At 33.2% G+C, this 14378-nt stretch overlaps 1 protein-coding gene across 1 annotated transcript in view; it reads right to left on the bottom strand.

Annotated features, from left to right (window-relative positions):
* LOC119684205 (neuroligin-3) overlaps positions 1-14378 on the bottom strand; it is a gene marked incomplete at its 5' end in the record, with an annotated part of 148770 nt that overhangs the window by 96568 nt on the left and 37824 nt on the right. The window contains 1 exon segment of the mRNA XM_038098196.1: positions 11523-11885. Within this exon segment, the coding sequence (XP_037954124.1) occupies positions 11523-11885 (363 nt within the window).

Below are 14378 nucleotides of genomic sequence, written 5' to 3'. Positions count from 1 at the left end.
TGCAGTTGCAATTGGTATATGGAAAATGCATCGCTTAAATATTCCATATAAATTTATATGCAATTTTTGCTACATATTTTCTATTATTAATTTTTCTGATGGTACTGTTGTTGTTGTTGTTGGTAATGTTGTTGGTTGTAGCATAATCGGTAAAGTCTGCAAATCTCTCGAATCATTGCCCTTTTCATATAAAATGAAATCGTGTAATTACACATTCGTCAGCTCGCTCGGTTACACAACTGCACTCACTCTACATTGTCTCGTGAATACGGCTGCACTCGCTCACTCCAATGTGAAATTGTGCGTGTTATGCATTACCGAGCATTCGAGTGCTTAAAACTAATGCAATGCAATTGTCGGTTTAAGTAGTGGATATTGTCTCATTTCCGGTACAACCAACCGCTATTGTAATCAGCGCCATTGTCGTGTCTTTTTGCAGTATTGAAGCGCTGAAGTGGTGAAGTGGTGAAGTGCTGAAGTGGTGAAGTGCTGCAGAACTGCATTGTGCAATATGCATATTAAGTGTTTAACATTGTTTGCAAAAATCTGCAAAACGCAGCGAATGTGTGTGATTAGGCTTTGCAATTGTTGGAAATCCATGTCGAAGCAATTGTTCTGTGTAGTGCTGCTGCTGTTGTTGTTTTCGTATTTGCAAACGATTACTTTTTGTATTGCAGCACTAAAATTTAATATTGATACTAATCAAAGATACGCGGATAGACTAAATAATTCCGAGTCAACACGACAATAAAATTTCATTTGTATTCGTTGGCTTTTTGCAAACATTGCAGTCATTAGAAGTTAGTTTTTAGTGCAATTATTTTTACGTACGATTGATATTCTGAAGAAAAGTGTTTTTCTGTTGAGAGAGTAACGCTGCTTCATGATGTGTCTAATCCTATGTTACGTATGTACTCTATAGTACGTATATGCTGATATTGTCGTCTGCAAAGCCGCTTATTGGATGTGGGATTTTTAAATCTGTCACTTTTTTTTGGATTTTCTATGGCTTTTTTCATTATGATACATGCGAACAGTGTGAAAGAATCTTAATATATATACACCCTAAATGTCTGTAAGTTTGTTTTTAGATGGGACATATGTAATTCCAAGCAACAAAAGTCTCAAATCAAAAGATATTCCTTGAAAATATTATACACATACAAAAGTTTCTAATACAAATTGATTGCAGTATAATAATTAATGATTGCAGAATGAAACTGGGTTTTAAGTCAAAAGACATGTCTAAAAATAATGACATTGGGGTCGGCTACAAAGTGACGGTGAACTACAATATATTCGTTTTCTGAAGAATAGGATCAAAAACAAGGTACAATTGTTGTCTGCTCTCATCTACTTGTAAGTTGTGTAAGTTGCATCTTTAGTGTTTACTACAGTCAATCTTACAGAGACCTTTAACGAGTTTTCTTCGTGTTTAGTGCAAGCATTTGTTGATTCTGATATCTCACACTAAGAAATAAGAAAGGATGTCATTTCCGCTTTTCATTGTCTTTTACATAGACAATATTATTCTTTGTTATGAGCTATCAATTTACTATGTTTACTATATATTTTTACTTATATTTTAGAGACACATTTCTGACGGAAATCATTATTTTTTAAAAAAGTTAAGCTTAATTTAGTTCTCATACAATGGTCTTAAATCTATATATATTATATTTCATAAATCATTTTATATAAAAGTAGATGTGTAAGTACGAATACAAATATGGTTTCTAGGACAAGTTTGTGTAGGCGCTTAAAAACCTTAAGCATTGCGGACGTCTACTGCATATTCTTTTCGAAATAATGTATATATAGAATAAAAAAATAACTCATTAGCTCATCATAAATAACTCGGTAATATTATTGAAATGCCTAAGTGCATAAATTTCTATATGTGGTAATTACTTCTGGAACCACTACATACAGGAAAAAACCCCCGCAAACATTTATTAAGGACGTGCGAGAGTTAGGCTAAGTTGCGTTCTAAATGAGGGAAATTTTAAGTTGTGCCGATAATATAGTGATGTGTCAATACGTGTTGACAAATGGCTAAATGTGTGCAATGCAAAAAATACCAAAAGATCTCCCATTTGGTTTAGCATCAACTTTACCCAACTCGCACACGTCCAAAGTATTAAAACTGTCACAATCTTTTCTGAGCATAGTAAGTGAACGATGCTCATTGTGTTTATCAGTTAATTCGGAACTCTGGATGTACGTATTTTTTAGGATGTCTCTTCAGTAAGTAAACGACGTATAGCGGGTGAAAGCTATGTTGGAACTCTTATCAGCAGAGAATGCTAGACCGTTTAGAACTAGAACACCAAAAACAGAAGAAATAATTTTAAGAAAAAAAGCTGTAACTATTGCACCAGTTCTGAGAATATCAAGTAAAGTTGGTCTCAAAAATGTTTGTGAAGGATGAGTTTAATGAACTAAGAGTTAATATGTAAAGATAAGCATTCAGTTACAATGTTAGATAAAAAACAAAGCAGTACGAAAAAACATATAGACTTTAATGCAACATCGAGTTCTTTGAAAAGTGATTACAGCTCTTAATAGTTATAAGATGGACAGCTATAGGCATATCTCTGTAAGATTAAATTTTAAAATGCTCAAGTATGTTACTTCAAAAAAATTAAATTAAACCAATGTTAAAAGTGTAATATACGCAATTTTATTTTAAATTTGTTTAGTAATTATTTGATTAAAGTGAACTTTTTTGTTGGAATAAAGTTTCTTTTTACGCCTACAATATAATGCTATATTCAACTTTTATAAATAAAATTATTAGATGAGAAAGCAGAAAGCAGAAAGCAAAGCGGTCGAGTTATTAGGAAAATACGAACGCAGTAGCCGTTTAAGAAACTTATTCATAAGTTTTGGGAGGGCAACTTTTTCAAAGTTTCTACTCTTAATTTTCTCGCCAGGTTTCATTTTCTATTTTAGTTTTGGTTTCAGTTTTACTTAAGCATTTCATTTTTATTTATCATTTTTGTTATATTTTAGCAGCAAACAATTTAAAAAGACTTTAACTTGATTACGGTTAAAAATTTGTGAAATGCTGATGTGGTTAAAAGCACTTAAAATTTAATTTATGGGTAACAGACGCGTCACTTTGAACTTTCCAAAATATTGTCAGGACTATCAAGAACATTTTGCATAGACACCAAAATATCGGTAGTTCTGCAAGTGAATTTTTGTATTAAATATGAACCTTCAAGCAACAAATGAACGAGCTGAGAGCTCAAATTAAAGATATTTGGGTTTGTAGTTTCAAATTGAAAATAAATTTTAATTTACGTTAGTCTTCACAAAATTTATTTAAATGAAGTCATTACCGACCGATGCTGCTGTTGCTATTCCAACGCACACAAGTACGTTTTATACCCAAACTGAGTACCGGGCGAAAGCCGGTACTTCACAGCCGCCAATACCAATTTAACCAGCTTTACCAGCATTGCCAACTTTACCAATTTCACCGCTATTGCAATACTGTTATTGCAACAAAAAAATACATTACAACAAAAACAATAAAACAACAACAAAATAACAGCGCAATCACTGCTGAAAAGAGGTTAAAATGAGAGTTGCCATATGTTAATTTGTAATTCATTGGAGTGTTCGAAAGCGGTTGTTGTCTGTGGCACATGAGCCTCGTTTAACGATTGCCATATGTCGTTTGTCGCACGCAACTGCCAGAACAACACTTGTCAATCTCTAATTTCCATTGGGAATCTTCAATTACGAAACGAAACGAAGCATTGGTTTGGTTTGAATTTTTCCGCTTCTTCTTCATATTGTATTGTTTTTACTTGTGAATTTAGTGAGTGAAAAAGCAACTGTTAGGGAAGCAAATTGAATAAAATACAACCAAATCTGGTATGGGCTTCAATATGGTGTCAACTTGAAATTAGGTATTTGTGCCGATTTTGTTGGGATTTCGGTTTTGGTTTTCTCATTAATTTTGTTGTTATGTCTTTGTTTTGTGTTTTTTGTGTTTTTTATGTTTTTTGCTACAATTTATATAATTTTTCCTTTCAACTCCCATTTGCGTATACAGTGCCAATTATTTTTGTTTCATTACATGAGACATGGCAAGAGACATGAGAGGAGTTGTGGCAATGTGCGTATTTTTCCATGTATAAAATGTGTTAATTTAACGTACAAATCCATGCGGTGATGTCAAAGTTGGCAACAATCAATAAAACTTTCGAAATTGCTACTTAAAATTTGCGATTGTGGTTAACCCGAAGTTCATACCACATGGATACACAAGCATATATTCACAGACGTATGTGCGACGAAAAATTTGTTCATATCAGCAGATACAGATCTACAAATTAATATGCTAAAAGCAATAAATTGAGTTCAAACAAGTAATTTTAATTTTCTAATAACGATATAAATAAGTTTTCATATTTGCTAAAAAAAGAATTTAAATATTGTTGTGTTACGTTTAAGCATGACTCCGTCATCTAACACGAAATGAAATATTTCAAGTCTACAGAATATATGTTTGACAGCGCGAAGTCGCTCTATTTGATTATGTTTATTTCGACAGATTTTAAAAACTTATTATTGTTGAATTATTGAATGGCCCCTTTCTTTAAGGATTTTCACGCAACTCCAAGACCTCCCACAAGACAGCATTTTTCATTATACGGTACCACAATAACCCAATAAGCCTAAGTGGATCCCCTTTGGATCGCCGGTATAACCTAACCTAACCTAACCTAACTTATTATTGTTGAAAGAAATCGTAAAAATTCGATTGTTCTTACTTTTTCGCAGTGAAAAAGGCTTTGGGAATTACTGGGAGTAATCTATATGCCTTTTCTAGTCTCCCAGATTTTAAATAGATGAATAAAATTTGGAAAATAGCATACATCAAAATTAGTTGAATAATAGTTGTTATATAAACATATTAATTAATGCATATAATACTATTTCATAATTTATAAAAGCAAAGCATACGATGAGCATAAAATAATGATATTTTCCTTGATTTTTTTTGTGAACACCGATCATTGATCTTATTTCTTTAAGTACTGTAAGTATAAATCCATATTCTGATTAAGAGAAACCCGTTTTCTTTTTTAACCTTTTAGCAAATTTATTTTAGAATAACGATATATTATCTATGATATTATAGGATATCTATAATATTATTATTAACAAACTTATAATATTAACAAATAGGTAATGCCTGTCTCTTTTTAATGTGATATATTTTTCCCGCTGTAAAATTGGGGTTAAATTTTAAAGAAATTGATACTTTAATAGTTATGTTATGTCTAAGGACTTAAAGATAACCTACAAAACTGTTCCAAATCATTTACTGGTTATAAAGAAGCTCGAATTTTGATGCTTGAGCGAATAATAGACCAAATTTTTTTAAGAAAATAGTTTAGGATACGAAATAAACTTTAATAATTTTTGAAGTATAGAAACACATACGATAATAATGTATAAAAATAATATCATTTAAGAAAAATGATATTAGCTCAGTTTCTGTGAAGATGACTATCGAAAAAATATTTTAATAAAATTGTTGTGATTACAATAACCAAATAGCTTTTATTAATAAAAACAGTATTTATTGCAACACAAACTTTTATTATTTTTTAATACAACTTTAGAAACACTAACTAATTGACTGACTGACCAACTGACTGAAAAAATCTGAATAAATATTTTTAAATAAAATATTTTTAAATATCAGAGAATCTGACAATTTTAGCCTACTTTGTTGATTCTCACCACACAGCCCCTTCTAGAATTTGACGGCTGCATCACGACAAATTCTATCCGTATTACACATTATTACTACCTCATAAGCCTCAATGGAAAACGCACTATTCTACCCACTCGAGTCACCTTCGGTGCTATCTGCTTGTTACTGTCATCATCTAACACCTTGACACTATCTTGACAACAACCTTCACCAGCTTCATTTGCAAAATATGCTGGTTTCACTCGATCCATGCTGACGTTCATCGTGCGTCCTCTTGCCCTTATTGTTAGTTTCAGTGGTGGTCGCACAGCGTCATCACGTAAGAATACGTGCGTACTGCTTTTCAAATCTTTAAATACGAATGGCTTTTCCGTCATATGACGCGATGTTTGTAATGGCTTCAGTTCGCTCATAGTTTCCCTTAACTTCTTAACACACTCTGTTTGCGATACTTGCTTCAAATCACCATCAAACACTTCTCCTGGTAAACGTATATTTACCCCATAAATTAATTCCGACGGTGTCGCTTGCAAATCTTCTTTAAATGCCGCTCTTAATCCCATTACAACAATTGGCAAGGCCCTTGTCCATTCAACACTTGATTTACACTTCAGTGCAGACTTTAGCGTGCGATGAAAACGTTCAACAAGTCCATTTGACTGTGGATGATATGCTGTAGTTCGATGCCTTTCACACCCCAAAATTTTGGCTAGCTCATCGAAAAGCTTGGATTCAAATTGTCGTCCCTGGTCTGTCGTAATCCTTTTCGGCACACCATAATGCGCTATCCAATCCTTAATTAAAGCCTCAGCCACACATTCTGCCGTAATCTCCGCCAATGGTACCACCACCGGCCACCTTGAAAACCGGTCAATGCATGTCAGGCAATACCGCATACCATTACTATAAGGCAAAGGTCCCACGATATCAATATGAACATGCTCAAAACGTTGATCAGGAGCGTTGAAATCCTGCAACACAGTCCTGTTGTGCCGCTGGATTTTTGACTTTTGGCATGCCATGCATGTTTTCACCATTTGACTTATTTCAGTCTTCATTTTAGGCCAACAAAAACGAGAACTTATTAGTTTTATAGTTGCTTTTCTACCAGGATGAGCTAAATTGTGTAACATTTCGAACACTTGCGCTCGGAAGGACTTTGTAATAAACGGTCTCAGTTTCTTTCCGGATACATCACAATACACAGAAACACCCTCTGTAATTAACTCTACCAACTTGAGCTCCAGAGATGACGCTGTACAGTTTCTTATCAACTCGTTCATCTCTTGGTCAACTTTCTGAGCTTCTGCCAACTTATCATAGTCTAGTGATCGTCTAACTCCAGCCACTACACTTTCGACTCGAGATAAAGCATCTGCGACCGTATTTTTGCTGCCTGCTATATGCTGAATATCTGTTGTCAACTGCCCGATAAAATCTAAATGGCGTAACTGGCGTTCTGATGCTTTTTCAGATCTTTGTAAGAAAGCAAATGTAATCGGTTTATGATCCGTTAGCACAGTGCAATTCCTGCCCTCAATCATGTACCTGAAATACTTGACCGCCATATATATAGCAAGTAGCTCGCGGTCATAAGTACTATATCTTTTTTGAGTCTCTGTCAGCCTTTTGGAATAAAATCCCAGCGGTTGCATCTGTCCATCTATAAGCTGTTGCAACACTGCTCCTACTGCAAAATTGCTAGCATCCACATTTAGCACCAGTTTCGCATTCGGAGCCGGGTGTGCTAGCATTGCAGCATTCGCCAGATTATTCTTACACACTTCAAATGTTTTCTCGGCCTCTGCTGTCCAATCAATCAGAGATCTATCATTTTTCTTATTTCCTTTTAATAGCGCGTGCAGGATGCCATGATTCTTTGCGGCATTCGGGAGGAAACGCCTGTAAAAATTAATTGAAGCAATGAACCTTCTTAACTCTCGTACTTCCTTCGGTTTTTTAAAATTTCTTATCACTTCTACCTTTTCAGCTATAGGTCTAATTCCATCCCCATTTATCACATGACCCAGGAAGGTAACTTCTTTCATAAAAAACACACACTTTCCCAGATTGATTCTCAGACCATGATCACTTAATCGTTTAAACACTTCTCTTAAATGTATTTCGTGTTCCTTTTCATCAGCTGATGCTATACATATATCATCTATGTACGTTACCACATAACTCAGATTCTTTAGGACATCATTCATAAACCTTTGGAAAGTTTGCGCAGCATTGCATAAACCAAAAGTCATCATGTTAAACTCATATAAGCCGAACGGGGTTATTATCGCCGTTTTAGGTCGATCCTCCTCAGCAATCGGAATCTGATTGTAGGCCTTTTCCAAATCAATGGTTGAGAAAATTTTCTTATTGTACAATATGCGAGTAAAATCATGTATATGGGGTATTGGATACCGGTCTGGTAGTGTTATTGAATTAAGCTTCCTATAGTCACCACACGGTCTCCACTTACCATCCTTTTTCGCCACTAAATGCAACGGACTTGCCCAATTGCTGTTACTTGGTCTACAAATACCTTGTTTCGTCATAAATTCAAATTCCTTTCTCGCAATTTCAAATTTTTCAGGATTTAACCGCCGAGGTTTTGCATACACTGGCTGTCCCTTGGTAACAATTTGATGCTCTACTAGCGTAACCTTCATGGCCACCTTATTACTAGTAGCCGGTTCCGTTATCTCTTTATAATCCCGCAGAATGTTATGTACCGGGCTAGTCGCATCAATTGTGCTTAGCTTCACGCAGTGCATCTCTCTCTTCGAACCCATTACCTGGAGGCCCGTAATGCCATCTAAAATTCTCCTGTTCTTCAGGTCAACTATCAAACCAAAATTATTCAAAAAATCCGCCCCTATTATTGGGTGATTTACCTTCGCCACTAGGAACTCCCACAGGAACTGTCTGCGCAACCCCAAATTGACTTGCACTAATTTCGTTCCATACGTGCTAATTTTCGCTCCGTTTGCTGCGTATAAATAATATTGCGTGGCTTCATTTTCAGGCTACATTCTCTTTGGCAAAATTGAAACTTCCGCGCCTGTGTCTATTAGATAATTTATACCTGTTTTTTTATCTTTGAAGAACAAACGGCATGCTTTACCCTCTGCCACTTCACTCGCCGTCAGACGTGAAGTGGTGTTTAGTTTTCCGCTGAGTTTTGCGGTGGTTTGTACTGGCAAGGCTGAACACATTTTGTGGACCTCTCCTTGAACCGCCGATGATAAAAACAGATATTACCTCTTCTAGCACTTGATGACCGCCCTTTTCCACGATCTCTGTCATTGCTTCTTCCTCTTTTGCCCAACTGAATGACCAAATTATTTATCATGACTTTCAACTCGTCAATTTCCTTCCTCATCTCCTTCGGTTCATTCCTTTGTACTACACAAACCGTTTCTGTTTCCTGTACCTCAAATACCTTATCAGCCACTTTGGCCCACTGTGCAGAATCACCTTCCACTGTAGCTACGATTGTTCTAACTCCCACTGGCAGTCGCTGTAACCACAATGACTTTAGTACATCATCATTCATTGAATTGCCGGCCATCTCCTTCATTTTCTTCAGCAATTGAGTTGGTTTCATGTCACCTAGCTCCAATTCTGTCAGCAACTTACGCAGCCTTTTGTGCTCCGATTCTGTGAATTCATAAATTAACCGTTTCTTCAACGTCTCATATTTCAATACCTTCGGTGGATCTCGAATCACATCAACTATGCACTCCAGGTATTTCGGCTCTAAACTTGCTACTACATGGTCGAACATTGTATCATCTTTCGTTATTCCCGCATTCCTGAACTGTGCTTCCATTTGCAGAAAAAAAAGGTCCGGATGCTCTCTTGAAAACATCATCGGCTTAACTGAAACCCGGTATACCTCCTTGTCAGTGCGACTTTCTCCTTCTGCCGGAAAAAAATCTTCTTCCTCACGGTTAGTCATCTTGCTTGCTAATGTTGGGCTTGATAATAACTTACAACTCCTTTTTGTGTCGGGGTCACCAATGTTGTGATTACAATAACCAAATAGCTTTTATTAATAAAAAACAGTATTTATTGCAACACAAACTTTTATTATTTTTTAATACAACTTTAGAAACACTAACTAATTGACTGACTGACCAACTGACTGAAAAAATCTGAATAAATATTTTTAAATAAAATATTTTTAAATATCAGAGAATCTGACAATTTTAGCCTACTTTGTTGATTCTCACCACAAAATAAAAATTGTTTTTAAATATAAATAATAAATAATAGTTATTTTATTTCTTTTTAAATGATAAGTTATAATAAGTTATAAGTTATTATAAAGTGTTTAAATTGGAATAATGCGTAAAACGAGGTTGTCTTATGATGATACCAATTCGCTACACACATTTTCAGTAATTTAGCAAAAATTAAAAAGTATTGCTTAAGTATTTTTAATTTAACCATTTTACTGGCAAAATATTGCAATGTCGGCTTATCATTTATTCTATTCTTTACACCATTTTCCTTCCGTTTTCATATTCATAGATAAAGTTCTGTAGGAATGTAAAAAATTCCAGCAATTTATAATAGTGAAGTTAATTTATATAGCTGTGGTTTACGTGTTAGTTTTAAATATACAACAATAAGTGCAATAGTCGTTTATGAATGAATGAACCACAAAATCGACAAACTGAGCAGCGGAAAGTAAGTGTACATTGGTTTTTGATGTTAAAGTGTTAGTTGACGGTTCAAATTTGACTTTGATTTCGATTACTGAGAGTTGCTGTCTAAAAATTATAAGGTTTCCTAGAAACCTTACCTTATTTTGCTATATACAAAAAACCTCTGCTAAAATTGAATGACTAAATTTGGATATTTCATAATTATTACTTTTTTCATATTTGAAATAGATTTCCTGTTGAAGAATATCAAAATTGTAATTAAATTTCATTCTGTGTCTCGATATGTTTAAGTTTGGCTTAAAGGTCCCAATGCTCTCTACCTATTCCAATAGGTCTATTTAATTTTTAAGATATTAGAATGGAACAACTATCGATTTACTCTGGTGGTGTGTTACTTGTAAATGTGATATCTTATTTTTATTTGATTTCATTAAATCAGTGGAAAGAGAAGCACTTTTTTTGAGAAAAAAAAAATATTGGATTTAATGGTTATATTAATGTTTCGTAAATAAAATTAATAATAGCAAGAATCAATATAATTATCGTTCGTTAGGATGGTATCAATGAAAATAATTGAAAATATTTCATTTTCTTTATATTGTTACATAATGTATTTAATATAATATGTAAAATGCCTACGAGAATTTAAGAAAAGAACTAATATACAAGAAATTCGTTCGTTATATCTTTGGAAAACTATAGCTTCCTTAATTAGTTATCCACTTTCAAAGCAATCATTTTTAGTACTTAATGAAGCTGTTGTACGTAATTAAGTTTTAAAATGAAAATTTCTATTAATAGCTGTACATTTAGCTAATTTCTGATATTTCAATTACATTAAAGCAGCAAACAACATCCAAAATCAATCACTTTATGCCTAAGCAATTTACTTAATTCATTTCTTTACGTTTCTAACAAAAAACTTAACAAATTCAAAGAAAATAGAAAAATAATTCAATGAAATAAAATCACACAGAAGACTAACTGAACACAAAACAATGAGCCATAACACTGCTTCTAAAATCCATCCTAATAACAAAAACATTGGAATAGTACTTGGATATACTAGCACATACCAAAACTTATGCAAATCTACAATCCACACTCACCGTATAGAAAATCTCATTGAGATGATAATTGTAGGCATTTCGCACATAAGTACGAATTATTTTATCCCGTCTGTCCCCTTCGAAGCCGTTTTGTATGTCGTGCGCGCTAAATCGCCAAATTGATTCGCCCGTAACAACACCAAAAAGCACATCATAAAGTGGAGCATTGTTGCCTTGTCCATTGCCATCTCCATGTCCTCCGCCACCGCTAAAATAACTGCTGCCACTTGAACCGCCACCACCACTCCCGCTTCCACTATTTCTGCCACTCGAACCATCTGCTGAGGAACGCTTCGAGTTGCGCGTCATTAAATCATCGATATCGAGATTGGAATGTCCGGGTCGGATAACGACGCCATCAACCTAAATTGAAAAGAAAATGAAAATGCGTTAATATTGCTGTAGACGCATAGGCAAGTTGCCGTTGCCTAAGTGGCAAACTGACAAAGTAAAAAGTGTGTAGGGAAATTGTATGCTAAAAAAAGTATGAAAAAAAATGATGAGTAATAAAGTCAAGCAGATCTCGAAGATAAAAACTGACTAAGAAAAATATTGCAAAAAGAAAAACAAAAAAAAAATATACTTCAAAAAAAAAAACTAGTATAAAAAAATTGCTAAAAATTATTTTTGCGACACAAAACACAATATAGCAATGAAAAATGGCATAAAATAACGCATAGTAGCATCCTGCTGCTCGCTTCTAGTACTACGAATATAAGGACATCATGAGTATTCTTTAGCAATAACTTTCATATTGTATTCTTTTATTTTTGTTCTTCACTTTCCATTTTTCATTTAACATTTTTTATGTTGTTATGTTTTATGTTTTATGTTTTATATTTTCATACTAATAATAAAAAAGAAGAAGCCAACAATGAAACACAATGCAAAGTTCATTTTCATCACTGTCAAGTGTGTGACACAATTTTCCTCTTAGACATACCATTGAGCCTAAGTTTTTCTTACAGCATTCGAGAATCTACAGCATATGCAATAATATTGTTCTCTTTTATAATGCCCTTTGGCAAAATTTTTCTTTCTTTACCCTATATACATCTTATTTGCTCCTTTTGAATACTTTTCTTTTCCTTTTCTGTGCTGGTACTGTTTATAATGAAGAAAAGTCAATTTTAAACTGTCATCAACAATTGAGTCACTTTGGTTTTGCCCTTCCACACTCTATACTCTCCATACTCTATACTCTATCGATGTACGGATGAACGGATGTATTCCGCCAGTAAAGTGCGCCCAAGTAAACCCTTCAACAATTTTATAAGATGTATTTTCTTTTTAATTTGTGTTTTGTTTGTATTTTATGTTTCGTTTGTTCTTTGAAAATATTCTATATAAAATATTGAGAACATTTTAATATAGATAAAAAGTAAACATCATTAATTTCAGTCTTTTTTTTTTGGTAAGGCAAGGATTGAATGAATTGTTCCTAAAACTTTTGATACAGGAGTATGTTTGTGTTTATGTATTTTAAAACAATTACTTAATATAATCATACATATCTTTTTCTTAAACAATGTCTCAACAGTATCAATAAAATTTTTTTAGCAATATTCTAATTTTTGAAGTATACGAGTATACTGACTTTCCTTTCTGTTTCGTGAGTTCACCGCCCATCAAACTTTGACTTCACCGCCCATCAGTAACTTCTAATTATTATTATATAGTAACTATTTAATTCATTCTACAAAAATCTCTTACTAAAGCTTTAAAAGATTTGTGCTAACATTTTGAAAAACTATACCGAACGATGTTTTCTGGTTAAAAACGAAATAGGTTTTATTTAATAATTATTAAATTATAAATATTTTGCTTAATTATTTATGAATCCGTTTAAAGTAAAGTAAGTATCTTTAACTAAAATGTTTTTATTTAAAAACAGTACATGTTCATTTCGACATAATAACATGGAGTAAGCCCATTTATAATATTCTAAGGATTTTGTTCTGTTTAAGGCTCTCTATACATTTGCCTTTATAGCCTTTATTATTAAGCGAAAAATCTACACACTATTATATAAATAACTAACACTTAAGTCATGTGCTTTTGATTAATGAATGGATTGGAATAGTGAGTGAAATGAAATAGTCTAAGGAATAAGGATTCTTAGATTCTTGGAAATCAAAGAAATCAATTACAGTCCAAACAAATTATATACAGACTATAAAGTAATTAAAAAATTTGAATACTTCCTAAGACCACTTATGATGAGTACTTGGCAATACTCTAAACATCATTGTATAGTCAGCCAAATTTCAATAAATTAATTTAAATTTTTTGTTGTTGTTTTTTCTATTTTCATTTCTATTCGAACCCTTCAAAATTTTAAATAGTTTCTTTTCATCATAAGACGTGTCACTTTAGGCAAAAAAAATAAAAATTAAAGAAGTCCGTTTTTTATATATGTTCTTATATGAGATTTCTTATGATCACATATATGTATTTGTGGAATCTGAGATTAAAAGAAACAGCATTGCAGCATGCTATCAATGTTCACAAAATAATTTAAATTAAACTTAAAATCTTAATTAGCCCTTAGAACGTGAACTATTTTTGAAAAGTTAGAGTGTAAAGATTGGTGTGAAAAGGACTTACTGCAGTAAAACAGTTATTAGGAGATATAATGAAGTATGGTATTTAGTATAATTGCTAGATTGTTCCAGTGAAGTTATTAAATATTTATTGATAGCAATATTGATGAAGAACAACGGGAATCAATCATTTAAAAAATTCATCTAAAGGGAAATTTTTTTGTGACTAAGTTGGCAATACTGTTCCCTTTACTTACACGAAATTTCAGCATCACTTATATTTTAGTGTGTTTAAAGTGCTTAAAGTGCGCCA

Source organism: Teleopsis dalmanni, chromosome 2, assembly GCF_002237135.1.
Source record: "Teleopsis dalmanni isolate 2A chromosome 2, ASM223713v2, whole genome shotgun sequence".
NCBI classification, from domain to species: Eukaryota; Metazoa; Arthropoda; class Insecta; order Diptera; family Diopsidae; genus Teleopsis; species Teleopsis dalmanni.
The sequence above is the reverse complement of the archived record's forward strand: the minus strand, read 5'-3'. Positions and strand labels throughout refer to the sequence as shown.